At 47.1% G+C, this 13,472-nt stretch overlaps 1 protein-coding gene across 1 annotated transcript; it reads right to left on the bottom strand.

Moving 5' to 3' along the window:
* Positions 1 to 7,184: 7,184 nt before the first annotated feature.
* On the bottom strand, positions 7,185 to 8,673 carry S100a2 (S100 calcium binding protein A2). The gene is made up of 2 exons (XM_042681991.1): positions 8,533 to 8,673; positions 7,185 to 7,471 (listed from the first exon to the last, which is right to left on the bottom strand). The coding sequence occupies exons 1-2, from the start codon at positions 8,671 to 8,673 to the stop codon at positions 7,319 to 7,321; spliced, it is 294 nt and encodes a 97-aa protein (XP_042537925.1). The 3' UTR covers positions 7,185 to 7,318.
* Between the last annotated feature and the right edge of the window lie 4,799 nt (positions 8,674 to 13,472).

The raw sequence follows: 13,472 nt of genomic DNA, 5'->3' as shown, positions 1-13,472 counted from the left end.
AGATCTCAACCTCTTGAGTTAGGATTACAAGTGTGAGTCACCAGCACCTAGCTTCATCCAGCCTTCTACTTCTACCCACCTGTTAATTCTCTTCCCTTACTCCTGAAAACCTAGAGCTTGAGGATCTTCCTGCCCTACTAGAAGTTCTTAAAAATCAACCCTGAGTCAGTCACTGGTGGCTCATGCCTATAATCCTAGATCAAGGTTTTAAACTAGCCGAGCAGACAAATCCAAGAGACTTTTAACTCCAATTAATCAGCAAGAGGCCAGAAGTAGAACTATAGCTCAATTGGTAGAGTACCAGCCTTGACCAAAAAAAAAAAAAAAAGTGCAAGGCCCTGAGTTCAAAATCTCCTATAGGCATAGACAACAACAATCTACCTGCCATGCACTGGTGGCTTGTGACTGTAATCCTAGTTACCAGGAGACCAAGATCTGAAGATTGTGGTTCAAAGCCAAACTCAGGCAGAAAACACCCCATGAGACTCTTATCTCCAATTAACCACTCAAAAACTGGAAGTGGCACTGTGGCTTAAGTAGTAGAGCACTAACCTTGAGTACAAATAGGTTCAGAGACAGCACCCAGGCCCTGAGTTCAAGCCCCATAACTGACAAAAAAAAAAAAAAATCTACCCTGAATTCTTTCTTTCATAGCTTCAAAAGCAAGCAATGGTCCCAGCATTCTTCCTCCTCACCCACACGCTGGATTCCCTACCTCAGGCTAAGCCAAATACCCTTGGCCTCTCACCTTCCAGAGCTCCCCTACCACAGCTGAGAAGCTGACCGCTAAGAAATGTGCCATAACTGTAGGGCAAGGAGCTCTCTTCCCTAACAGAGCGCAGAGCCCAGAGGGTGAAAGCAGATACTATCCAATCTGGCCAGACTTCTTAGAGTACTGCCTCCCACTCTCCCTTCCTCTGCTCTGTCTCCCAGTTATCACTACCAGCATCTTCCCCAGGCCCCTGAAAACTGCATCTCCCCACTAAAGGTCAGTGTCTAGTTCTACACTTCAGGGAGAAATATGATGAATTGTCTTACACACCTGCACATTCCATGTAGCTGTGCCAGAAAGGACCCAGGCAACAGGGTCAGGGTGATGAACCCAATCCCATAGTGCCAGGAGGCGCAGAAATGACTGACTTCCTTTCTCATCTATTAAGCCAAGTATGAGAAAAGTAGAGGAGGAATGTTTGATTGCTGGAGCTAGAGCTGGAGCCTTTTTGACAGACGGGGGAAGGATCTGAACTGAGATGTTGGAGAGCTGGCGAAGCTTTGACCTACCACTTGTTTTGACTTCCGAGTCAATAGCTGATGGTGTCCATTGCACAAATGAGAGGAGCAAGGGAGTGGAGGGATCAAGTGACCTACAGATGGGAACGTGGAGCCCTGGTCCAGTCACTCGCTTATCTCCAAAGCTATAACCGAAGGAAAGCCTAAATACAAACTCTATCTTCCCTTGCTTTTAGTTGGCTCTAACGGTTACTAATTCATTTGTGCAGTTGAACAATCAAATCCTACCAGTTTCTCTGGAGATGCCACCATTCACGTATGGGTTATAATGACAGTGGTCACCTAGGTACTTGAAGGTTACTTTTGCTAAAAGCACTGACCCTTCCTTGGGCCTGGAAACATGTCTGATGGGAAGATACAACATGGTGGGAAAGCTTGGTATTTTTGCCTCCAGATTGTGTTCGTCTCCTTTGCTGCTTTAATCTTTGGGTTGGATTTCTGCTCATCTCTGCAATTAAGCATGTTACTCACATAATGAATATTTGTCTGAGACTCATATACAAGATGGATTTGCTCTAAATTTACCTGATCTGTCCCCTTCCCCTCCAAGGCCAAAGGCACCAAGATAAAAATAGTTAAAATGAGCCAAGCTCCAGTGGCTCACGCCTGTAATCCTAGCTACTCAGGAGACTGAGATCTGAGGATCATGGTTCAAAGCCAGCCTGGTCAGGAAAGTCTGTGAGATTCTTATCTCCAATGAACCACCAGAGAACTGAAAGTGGTGCTGTGGCTCAAGTATAGAGCTCTCATCCTGAGCTGAAGAGCTCAGGGACAGCGCCCAGGCCCGGAGTCCAAACCCCCCAACTGACCAAAGAAAAGAAAAAAAAAGTTAAAATATTTTCAAGAATTCCACGAGCATCCATGACCTTACGATTACATGTGTACCACCTTCTAGGTTTCACAATGTCTCATTCCAGACTACTGAAGAGTCTCCCATAATCAGTCCTGTACTATTCTAAGCCCCCGATCTACCCACTCCCAGCCCATCTTTTTCACCTTGCCTAAGGATAGAAGGAGCTTAAAACCCAGACTGCCGGGGGTAACAATGTTCAAGAGGAAGTGTACTCATTACCTCACTCATGTAACTGTAACCCTCTGTATAGTATCTTTACAATAAAAAAAAAAAAAAAAAAAAAACCAGACTGCCATTAAGATGGTGTTTTTTAGTCCCAAGATACTAGCCCAACACTGTCTCATTTTGGTAAGATTTCAAATAAACTTTTTCTCTGTCCCGCCAACTTGTCCTCAATTCACTAGGTCTCTTTTTGAGTGACTGAATAAGTGAACTCTGGTTTGGTAACAAGCCTCACCTTTGTCTTCAGTCTCCATCTTCTTGGAGGATTAATGGAGTTAATGCCAGGAATTAATGGAATTAATGCCAGGAGTTAACCCAAATAAGCAAAGACCATGACAGGAGGTGAAGATTCCTGAGGCTCTCTAGTCTGCCAAATACCCAAAAGAAAAGGAGATTAAGCCCCTTTCAACCCCCTCAGCTGGGGACAACCCCAGAAGCAACCAGCTGAGGCCAGCCTCCATTAGCCCAAACCACCCCAGATCCAGAACTAAGAAGTCAGGACTTTCAAGAAATTAGGTTCCCCTGAGTGAATAGGCCCACTTTCCCCAATGACTTAGGGTGAGACCATGCGCATCTGAACCCTGCTAGTTCCTTCATCTCCTGCAAAGCTCAAGGCTCTGGAGATGGCAGAGGGAAGGGAAGGAGGTCCAGACTGGCACTGCAGTGTTCCACAGGGATGAAGATTTCTATTACAGACATGTGTCAAGTCCTGTCATGAGTGTTTAGATAACCTCTCTCAGCTTCTGTTTTCTCATTGGCAGAGTACAGAACCTAATGAAACATTCCATATCCACTTGCTGCTGAGATTAAATGAGCTATGCTACAGTGGGCTTAGCAGAGTACCTGGCCAGAATGGATATCAGCACATGGTCAATGCAGTTCTCAGTTTCCCCATCTGTTAAAAGGGCCTCATGATAACTCCTCTAGGTTACCATGAAGTCTGAATGCCAGTGTTCATGAAAGGAGCCTGGAACTGTGGTAGGATGTTAATTACCCTCATCATGATTCTCTGACCTATATTTTAACTGGCTGTCAGTATCAGGAAGATGGCCTCTTCTCTATTTTATGGCCATGAAAAGAGACCATTTGTCCTGGAGGACCTGTCCAGCCTTGTCTCACAGCCTCAGATTGAGTGAAGGCCGAGCAGTGAGAATAATCAGCTGACACCGTACCTTTGCACAGGCTCTTTTTCGCCTCCAAGCTCTAAGCATCAACATTTCCTGGGAAAGTAAGCAAAGAAAAGTGATGACCACCACTCCTGCACTGTCTGCCCTCTCTTTATTATTAAAAGCCTTTTTGGAGGAGGTAACAATGTGTGATAGGAAATGCACTCATTACTCATGTAACCCTCTGTACAGTTTTTTACAATAAAAAAATATATATATGGAAATGAAAAAAAAAAACACCTTTTTTGTCAGGCACCTATGGCTCATGCCTATAGTCCTAGCTACTCAGGAAGCTGAGACCTAGGATCATGATTAAGAAGTTACCTAGGCAGGAAAGTCTGTGAGATCTTTTCTTTTTTTTTTTTTCCCCAGTTGTGGAGCTTGAACTCTGGGCCTGGGTGCTGTCCCTTGGTTCTTCAGCTCAAGGCTAGCACTCTACCATTTGAACCACAGCACCATTTCCAGTTTCCTGGTGGTTTATTGGAGATAAGAGTCTCACTGAGTTTCCTGCCTGGGCTGGCTTTGAGCCATGATCCTCAGATCTCAGCCTCCTCAGTAGCTAGGATTACAGAGGTGAGCCAACAGCACCCACCTTCTGTGAGATTCTCAAAAAATAAAAAATAAAAAAGTTTTCGGGGAAACAAAGGAGGAGGCAACAATGCTTGATAAGAAATGTACTCATTGGGCTGAGAAGGTAGTTCAGTGGTAGAGTGCTTGCCTTGCATGCCTGAGGCCCTGGCTTCGATTCCTCAGCACCACATAAGCAAAAAGAAAAAAAGCCGGAAGTGGCACTGTGGCTCAAGGGGTAGAGCGTTAGCCTTGAGCTGAAGAGCTGAGGGACAGCGCCCAGGCCCAGAGTTCAGGCCCCACAACCGGACCCAAAAAAAAAAAAAGAAAAAGAAAAAGACATGTACTCATTATCTTGCCCATGTAATTGTAACCCCTCTGTACAGTATTTTCACAATATAAATTAATTAATTAATTAATTAAACAATTACATGAGCAAGGTAATGAGTACATTTCCCCTACCATCCCTTCCCTCCCATCTCCACAACTACACTCCCCACCCCACCCCACCCCAGATAAGGAATTCAAACACTGAAGTTAAGATTGCCTGGTTTTAGGGGCTGAGAAGGTGGCTCAGTGGTAGAGCACTTGCTTTGCATGCTCAAGGCCCTGGGTTCGATTCCTCAGCACCACATAAGCAAAAAGAAAAAAACCAGAAGTGGCGCTGTGGCTCAAGTGGTAGAGCACTAGCCTTGAGCTGAAGAGCTGAGGGACAGCGCCCAGGCCCAGAGTTCAGGCCCCACGACCGGACCCAAAAAAAAAAAAAAAGATTGCCTGGTTTTGATTTTTTTTTTTTTTTGGCCGGTCGTGGGGCCTGAACTCCTGGCCTGGGTGCTATCACTCAGCTCTTCAGCTCAAGGCTAGCGTTCTACCACTTGAGCCACAGCGCCACTTCCGGCTTTTTTTCTTTTTGCTTATGTGGTGCTGAGGAATCGAAGCCAGGGCCTCATGCATGCAAGGCAAGCGTTCTACCACTGAGCCACCTTCCCAGCCCTCTGTGAGATTTTTTTTCTTTTTTTTTAATTGTGAAAATACCATACAGAGGGGTTACAATTACATGGGCAAGGTAATGAGTACATTTCTTATCAAGCATTGTTGCCTCCTCCTTTGTTTCCCCTTTCCATCCCTTCCCATCTCCCCACCCACCCTCCACCCCCCACCCCCAGCCAAAGTTGTAAAGTTCATTTTTCGACATAACAACTTGTACATCTCGTTGTTACAATGGGTCCACCTGTATCCCTATTTAAAGGATTCGTTTTTTTCCCTACCCCTCCACAAATTATACCAACATCAAATACAGTGAAAGCAGGGGTTATACCGTGGAGGAGGGCTCTGTGAGATTCTTATCTCCAATTAACCACCAAAAGTCAGAAGTATAGTTCAGTGGTAGAGCATCAGCATCAGTTCCCAGGCCCTGAATTCAAACCCAGACGTAATAGCTTACTTGGTTAGTAAAATGAAGAAGAGATGATGCCCTGAGATTTCTGGAATAAATCTCAAGAAACCTTGCAACTATCACTGGGGCTTCTTGCAATGCCCACTTTAGAATAAGACCTCTCAGAAGCCAGCTCCCACATAGACACCCAGCCACACAGAAAGGCCATGAGTAGTCACTGCCATTGAGCTCCCAGCTAATCCAGCATCTGTTACCAGGTATGATGAATGACCACCCATGGATTCTGACTTAGTTTGAATTTTCACATTACTCCAGCCTCAGTTTCCATCTGTCACTACAAGAGACACCCCGATTGAGCCCCATCAACTAAACCCAATCTACCCACAGAACCATGGGATAATAACCTTATGTTTTATGCTAGCTAATGTTGGGGTGATTCATCATGAAGCAATAGGTAACTGGCAGAGCATCCCTGAACCACTGAACCAAACCTCAATTTCCTATTTCCCACAATGCCAGGCATTTAAATTGAAGTTTCTGTTAACTACTGCCAGTCAGGCCTTCTGTGACATGATTGATAGAGAATTGGGCACCTGTAAGTAGGATCTATCAAGAAAAGAAACCCAGCCGGGCGCCGGTGGCTCATGCCTGTAAACCTAGCTACTCAGGAGGCTGAGATCTGAGGATCGCGGTTCAAAGCCAGCCCAGGCAGGAAAGTCCATGAGACTCATCTCCAATAAACCACTAGAAAACCAGAAGTGGCGCTGTGTCTCAAGCAGTAGAGCGCTAAAGAGCACAGGGATAGCGCCCAAGCCCAGAGTTCAAGCCCCACAACTTACCATAAAAAAAAAAAGAAAGAAAGAAAAGAAAAGGAACCCAAAATGTGAAATTGGGCAAATACTGGTGGAGGATACTCAGGTGAACTAGTCAGGAGGCTGAGATCTAAGAATCACTGTTCAAAGCCAGCCTAGGAAGAAAACTCCATGAAACCATCCTAAGCCAGAAGTGGAGTTAAGGCTCAAGTGGTAGAGCACCAGCTTTGAGCAAAAAGACTAAGGGAAATGCCCAGGCCTTGAGTTCAAGTCCTAGTATTGGCATACTAAATAAACAAACAAATAAATAAATGAAATGAAAGTGAGTGAAGAAAGAATAAGAGGTTAGATCCAGCCTTCATAGATTGGTAAGCTGATGACCTTGTTACAACATATCAAAGCATCTTGTCACATTGTCACCTGTTATGCCTTAAGACATAAGATATAAGGCAACCTAGACCACAGTTGTAGAGGAAATGATAGAAAATTAGAATTTTGTAAAAGATGGCTCCAAGAAGATTTTAGCAGAGATCAACAGGATATTGCACTCAGAATAGAGATAGCCCATCAGAAAGTAGAAAAATAAGTGCAGCTTTTCCAAAAACAAGCACACTGCCAAAAGCCTGTATCTGACAAAGAGATCATAAAATTGCAAGACTGATTAACCTAATTCATAATTCTAGAACAGCTCCTAGAGCCATGCAGCTTTAAGTCTGTCCTTCCTTCTAAGAATAAACCCATCCTTCCTTGTTGGAGCTGAAATGTTCTCTTCTTATGAAATGATTGTGATGGTACTTTTCTTTTCCAAATGTCTTTATTTGGCAAAATATTTTGTGTCAATCCCAAAACCTGAGACCTAAGGCACGTACGTCTCTGGCCTCAGGGAGATTCCAGGAGAGTCAATGTGCAGAAGAGGTTGAAACGTTTATTAAATAGTAAATTAGAAGGAATAGAGACACCTCTCCCCTTCTCAGGCTCAGAGGATCTGTGGCAGGAAATGGAGAGCTCTGCTTCAGGGACGTTCTGGGGATCCCTGGAAGAAGTCATTGCACATGACAGTGACAATGGCCAGAAAAATAGCGTACTCCTTAAAGTCCACCTCCTGGTCACTGTTGTCATCAAGGCTGCTCATCAGCTTCTTCAGCCCCTCCTCGTCCACTTTCTCCTGAAGGCAAGGAAGAATGATGTCGTTACCAAGTGTCCCCTTCCCCAACCTCCACACCAACCCTCCACACACAGACCCCACAAGTCAGTTCCCAGCTCTCTTTCCCCACCAGGCAGCCAGATAAGTACAACTACCAAGAGGGCCCAGTGAGTGAGGGCAGAGAGTGTGCTGGTGAGAGCTACCAGCACCCCCTGCTGAGAATGGGGGCATGGGAGACACGTAAGTACATATCAGCTCTAATAATGCTGGCATGGTCTTGTTTTGCTGATGAAGAAACAGGCTTGCAGTTCCATATCATCAGCAAGGTGAATTCGGAAGGGGAAAACTGTTTAATACAACCAACACGATCAGAAAAGTTTAACCAAAACCCAAAGAAAAAAGAAAAAAGGTACGTTGTATGCATGTATGGAAATGTCACCTTAAAAAATCCTATCCAACTAATGTATGGTAATAAAAAAAATCTTTAAAAAGAAAACTCAAAATTAATCTTTTTTTTTTTTTTTAAAGAAAAGAGGCTGGTGCTGCTGGCTCACAGTTGTATTCCTAAGCTATTCAGGAGGCAAAGACCCAGACCAAGGTCAGCACAAGCTGAAAATGTTGGTAAGATCCTATCTTAACAGAAAAGGCTTAACATGATAGTGTACATCTTTCATCCCAACTATGCAGAAGGTGTAAATAGGATGATCACAGTCCAAAGCCAGCATGGAAGGTGGGGGAGGAATCAAGGTTATCTCAAAAATAATCAGAATAAAAACAGGGGCTGAACGATTGGCTCCGTGGTAGAGTGCCTGCTCAGCAAGCTCAAGACCCTGAGTTCCATCCCCAGTACCAGAGGAAGAGGAAAGAAATGTTGCAGAAAACAGCCATTAATCCATTAATAGAACATGGTTCCCAAGCCCACTCTGAGGGCCCAGAGGAAAAAGTTGTGAAAAGACAATCTGAGCCCCTTCCCCACCCCTGTATATGCATCAGCAGACATCTTGGAAGTAAAAGAAGGAAAATACCCACCCACCCCCACTCCCTCAGGACCTTCCCTTTCAAGCTGACCTGCCCCCACTCACCCCCACAAAGCTGGGCAGCTCCTTGCGCAGAAGTTCTTTCAACTCTCCCTTGCTCAGCTTGAACTTGTCTCCTTCTTGGCCAGAGTACTTGTGGAAGGTGGAGACCAGGGTGAGCAGTGCCTGTTCCAGAGGACTGGACATCTTCAATCTGAAGCTGAAAAGGTGGAGGTGATAGAAACATGGCCAAGACAATTGGGGCCTTGACTTCATCTATAGGACCCACTTGTACCCTGAGCCCCAAATCGCCTCACCAAACCCGGGTGGAGGCTCACAACTCCAACCTGGCACTGTAGGCCCATGCTAAACCCTCCCTGCATGTCAGAGACTTTCCCCTCTCTACACGCTTAGGGACACACCTTTAAGAGGAGAGCTCCCCCTCTTGGGTGTCTGAGGACAGGAAAATGACAGGCAGCCACAGTCCCAATTTGACTCCAGTCTGTGGCAAGCACAGGCCTGTCCTTGGGTGAGCTAGTGGAGTTCTCTGCACAGTCTAGGCATGGCTGTGGCCCCCAGAGTATGAGACTTGCTGGAGGAGTCTTTGCCTCCACAGACTAGGGGCTCTGAGAAGGTGGAGAGTGTGTCTCCCCTCACACTGGAGACCCTGAGTCATGTGGTATTAGCGCTGTGCAGATGGGGCCTATGTAGGATGAAGACACTCTCCCTAGCAGGAAGAATCCTGCTGGGATTAGAACAGAAGAAATTAAACATCCCCTGCGTAAGGAACATGAAGGAATGTGGGCCCACAAGAATAGAGCTCAACGGTCATCTTTTCCACGCCTGTGCCTCTGAGAATGCTGGGAGCAGCCTGGAAAGGTTGGACAAGTCTCAAGGCGAAGCCACAGAAGCCAGTGCTGGAGGCAGGGAAAGCCCTGGGCCTGCCTGACAGCCACACCCTCAGCAAGGCCGGAAAATACGGAGGCCTTGGGCAGAGCCCTGAGGCTACTCAGGGTCAGGATCCAGGTAAGGATGTGCTCTTGAGACCCTTGCTTCTTGTCCTTAGTCTTCATAGAATCCAGGACTTTGCAAAAACAAACTCGGGATTCTTGTAAAAGCAGGTAGGACACATACATCATCTACTCCTAGGCTTAGACCCCTAAAGAAAGGCCTTCACAGACTGACATACACAAACTGAGATGCACCTAGGGACTTCACACAAAAGACCCAAGGGAGGGCTGGGAAGGTGGCTCAGTGGTAGAGCGCTTGCCTTGCATGCCTGAGGCCCCGGGTTCGATTCCTCAGCACCACATAAGCAAAAAGAAAAAAAGCTGGAAGTGGTGCTGTGGCTCAAGTGGTAGAGCGCTAGCCTTGAGCTGAAGAGCTGAGGGACAGCGCCCAGACCCAGAGTTCAGGCCTCACGACTGGACCCCCCCCCCCCCAAAAAAAAAAGACCCAAGGGAGAGTCTCAGGGTAAATCCCAAACCAACATCTTCCCCCCAGAGAAACCAAAGCTCCTTCACTGAGGAAGCTGGAAGAGACCCCTTCCATTTGACACTCCACAGAGGATCTTCCCAAGTGTAAGAGATCCAGAGAGGTTCAAATCTGACCCCACCAAGGATCCATCCCACAAGAATCATGACCCAAGGACAAAGGTGGAGACCCAGGCCTGCAGCAGGATAGAGGTACTTACCAGACCAAGTGGCAGAAAGATCTAGGAAAGGAGCAAGTGGCCAGACACCAAGAATAGGGATTTATATACCTTCCCCACTGCCCGCCCTCACCTCTAACTTGGAATTTTTGAGAATCCAAACCTGCCCTAACCTGATTTGGACAAACTTGGCCTCCTGCCACCCCCCACCCACTTCTTTCTGCTCCCCTCCCTCTCAGAGATGGCAACTTAGAAAGGCAACTCCACCACTAGCTGGAGGAGGGCTCTAGACTGGACCCCAGGGCAGCTGCTGAGCTCATCCAGGCTACAGTGAGGAGAGGGAAGTATCATGGGAATAGGGCCGTTCCAGATAAGGGCGAGAGGAGCTAACCCCTGTTCTGGGGCTTGGAGATTCATTCCAGGCCTGGTTCTCATGACATGAGTGTGAGTCACAGCCCATTCCTATGTGAGAGCCTGCGTTCATGTGCCTGTGTGTACGTGTGTGTGCGTGTGTGTACGTGTGTGTATGTGTGTGTGTGTGAGAGAGAGAGAGAGAGAAAGAGAGGTTGAGGAGAAGGAAGAAGAGAAGAAATAGAAGAATCCAGACCACCTTTAGAAAACTCAGGGCCATGGAAGTGGAGCTGTGGATCAAGGTGGTTATGCTGAATTCTGCCCAAAAGCCCAGGGTCAGCCCATAGACCCTGAGTTCAAGCTCCACAACTGACAAAAAATTTTAAAAAGACATTTTTAAATTTAAAAAAATTTTAAAGATCTGGGTGCCAGTGGCTCAAGCCTGTAATCCTAGTTACTAAGGAGGCTGAGATCTGAGGATCATAGTTAAAAGCCAGCCTGGGCAGGAAAGTCCGTGAGACTCTTATCTCCAATAAACCACTAGAAAACCAGAAATGACACTGTGGCTCAAGCGGTAGAGTGTTTGCCTTGAGCTGAAGAGCCCAGGCACAGAGTTCAAGCCTCATGACCAAAAAAAGAAAAGAAAAGAAAATTGGGGGCAGGAAAGGCAGCTAGGGGGTATTCAGATGAAGATATCAGAAGGGGGGGCAGAACAAGATTATTTTTAATGATCATCAGAACCCTTGTCTTTGTTTTATCTCTTGCTTTTTTTGGGGGGGGGATGGGGGGGGGGGTCAGTCATGGGGCTTTAACTGGGCCTGGGCTTTATCCCTGAGCTGTGTTGCTCAAGTCTAACTCTCTACCACTTTGAGCCACAGCACCACTTCCAGTTTTCTGGTGGTTAATTAGAGATCAGAGTCTCATGGACTGTCCTGTCAAGGCTGGCTTTGAATTGTGGTTCTCAGATCTAAGCTTCCTCAGATCTCAGCTAGAATTACAAGTATGAGCCACCAGTGCCCGGGTTTCTCTTGGATTTTTTTTTTTTTTTTGTCGGTCGTGGGCCTTGAACTCTGGGCCTGAGTGCTGTCCCTCAGCTCTTCAGCTCAAGGTGAGCGCTCTACCACTTGAGCTACAGCGCCACTTCCAGTTTTCTGGTGGTTTATTGGAGATAAAAGTTTCACGGACTTTCCAGCCCTGGTTGGCTTTGAACCTCAATCCTCAGATCTCAACCTCCTGAGTAGCTAGGATTACAGGCATGAGCCACCGGCACTCGGCTTCTCTAGGATTTTTGAGATAGGATCTGGCTATGTAGCCCAGGCTAGCCTTGAACCTGAGATCCTCCTGAGGTGGTCTTCACAGTGCTAGGATTACAGACGTGTGCCACCATAGCTAGCTTCAAATACTTCTAATGGGAGTCAATTGCAGGTGGCTCACACGTGTAATCCTAGCTACTCAGGAGGCTGAGATCTGAGGATGGAGGTTTGAAGCCAGCCTAAACAGAGAAGCTCCTGAGACTCTTATCTCCAATTAACCACCAAAAAAGCCAGAAATGGAGTTGTGGCTCATGTTGCAGAGTGCTAGCCTTGAGTGCATACTTTAAATAAGACTTCTTAATGAGTAACCAGGTGACTGAGTATGAGAACCAAGGGTTGTTCTATCTACAGCCTCAGCTGGGGTGGGCAATACTCTGAAGAGTGCAAGGGAGACCCACAGAGAGATGAAAAGGGGTACAGGAGGAGCCTCCTCTTCTCCAGTGGGTAGGAAAGACACACCCAGAGCTGAAAATGGAGGACTGGACAGCTTCCCAAACCAGACCTAAGACAGGGCCCCAGCCTCCCTTACCCCACCTCAAGGCCATCCCACATGCCCCCTTCATGTCCTGAGAAGGGCAAACGCTGTATTCAACCCAGCCCAGGGGAGGGGTTTGTAGGGAAGCGCTGGCTTGGCTGCCCCCTTCTCCTCTCACTGTATACCAAGCCCAGTTGGGCACCACCCTTCCTGAGGGCCCAGCTGCCCTCCCCCGCCAGATGTCACGCAGCTTCCCCCCATATCCCTTCCCCCCAGTCTTAGGTGACTCATCTATGGTTCCAGGCCCAGATGCCCAGGCAGTGAGTCAACGGCACACCCTTCTCCCCAAGGGCTTGGGCTGCAGCAACCGGAAACCCTAGCCCACAAGCACCAACGCGGATCTCCTCATTTAGAGGACCCCAGGGAGATGTGGATGGTGACACCACAGCAAGACTAAGAAGTGGAGGGATCAGGCCATGAACCAGGCTCATTTCTGCCTCAAGTCCACCATGGGACTTAGAGGCCAGCCTGGGCAGCATAGATGAAGTAGATCTTGGAACCCCAGCTTCTTTGTCTGCACTTTAATAGATTTATCCCAAATCACGTGGCTGCCTCATGCTACTACTCTTCCCATCAAACCCACTTCAGGTAGAATCTAATAAAAATGCTTCATGCACTGGACGCTGATGGATCACGCCTGTAATCCTAGCTACTCAGAAAGCTGAGATCTGAGGACTGGGGTTCAAAGCCAGCCTGGGCAGGAGAGGCCATAAGACTCTTATCTCCAATAAACTACTCAGAAAACCAGAAGTGGCGCTGTGGCTCAAGTGGCAGAGCGCTCACCTTGAGCTGAAGAGCTGAGGGACAGCGCCCAGGCCCAGAGTTCAAGCCTCATGACTGACAAAAAAAAAAAAATGCTTCGCACTGAACATGGAAGAAAACAAAGAGGTACAGTGGTTCTTCCATTTTTAACTCAGAATTCCAGCAGGTCCCTCCGTGTTCAGCCACTGCAATGTACCCCATGGCTCTTTCTAAAGAGGGCAGCTCCATTGCCTGACCATACACACATACATATACACAACACACAACACACACACACACACACACACACACACACTGCTTTCTAAACACCCTGACAGTCTGAACACACAGGGGTACGCAGGGTAACCCAAACCTTTGGCCTACACTGATAGTTCTGCTCAGAATGCCAACATCC

Source organism: Dipodomys spectabilis, unplaced genomic scaffold (genome assembly GCF_019054845.1).
Source record: "Dipodomys spectabilis isolate Male_0828 unplaced genomic scaffold, ASM1905484v1 ptg000069l, whole genome shotgun sequence".
Taxonomy (NCBI): domain Eukaryota; kingdom Metazoa; phylum Chordata; class Mammalia; order Rodentia; family Heteromyidae; genus Dipodomys; species Dipodomys spectabilis.
The sequence above is the reverse complement of the archived record's forward strand: the minus strand, read 5'-3'. Positions and strand labels throughout refer to the sequence as shown.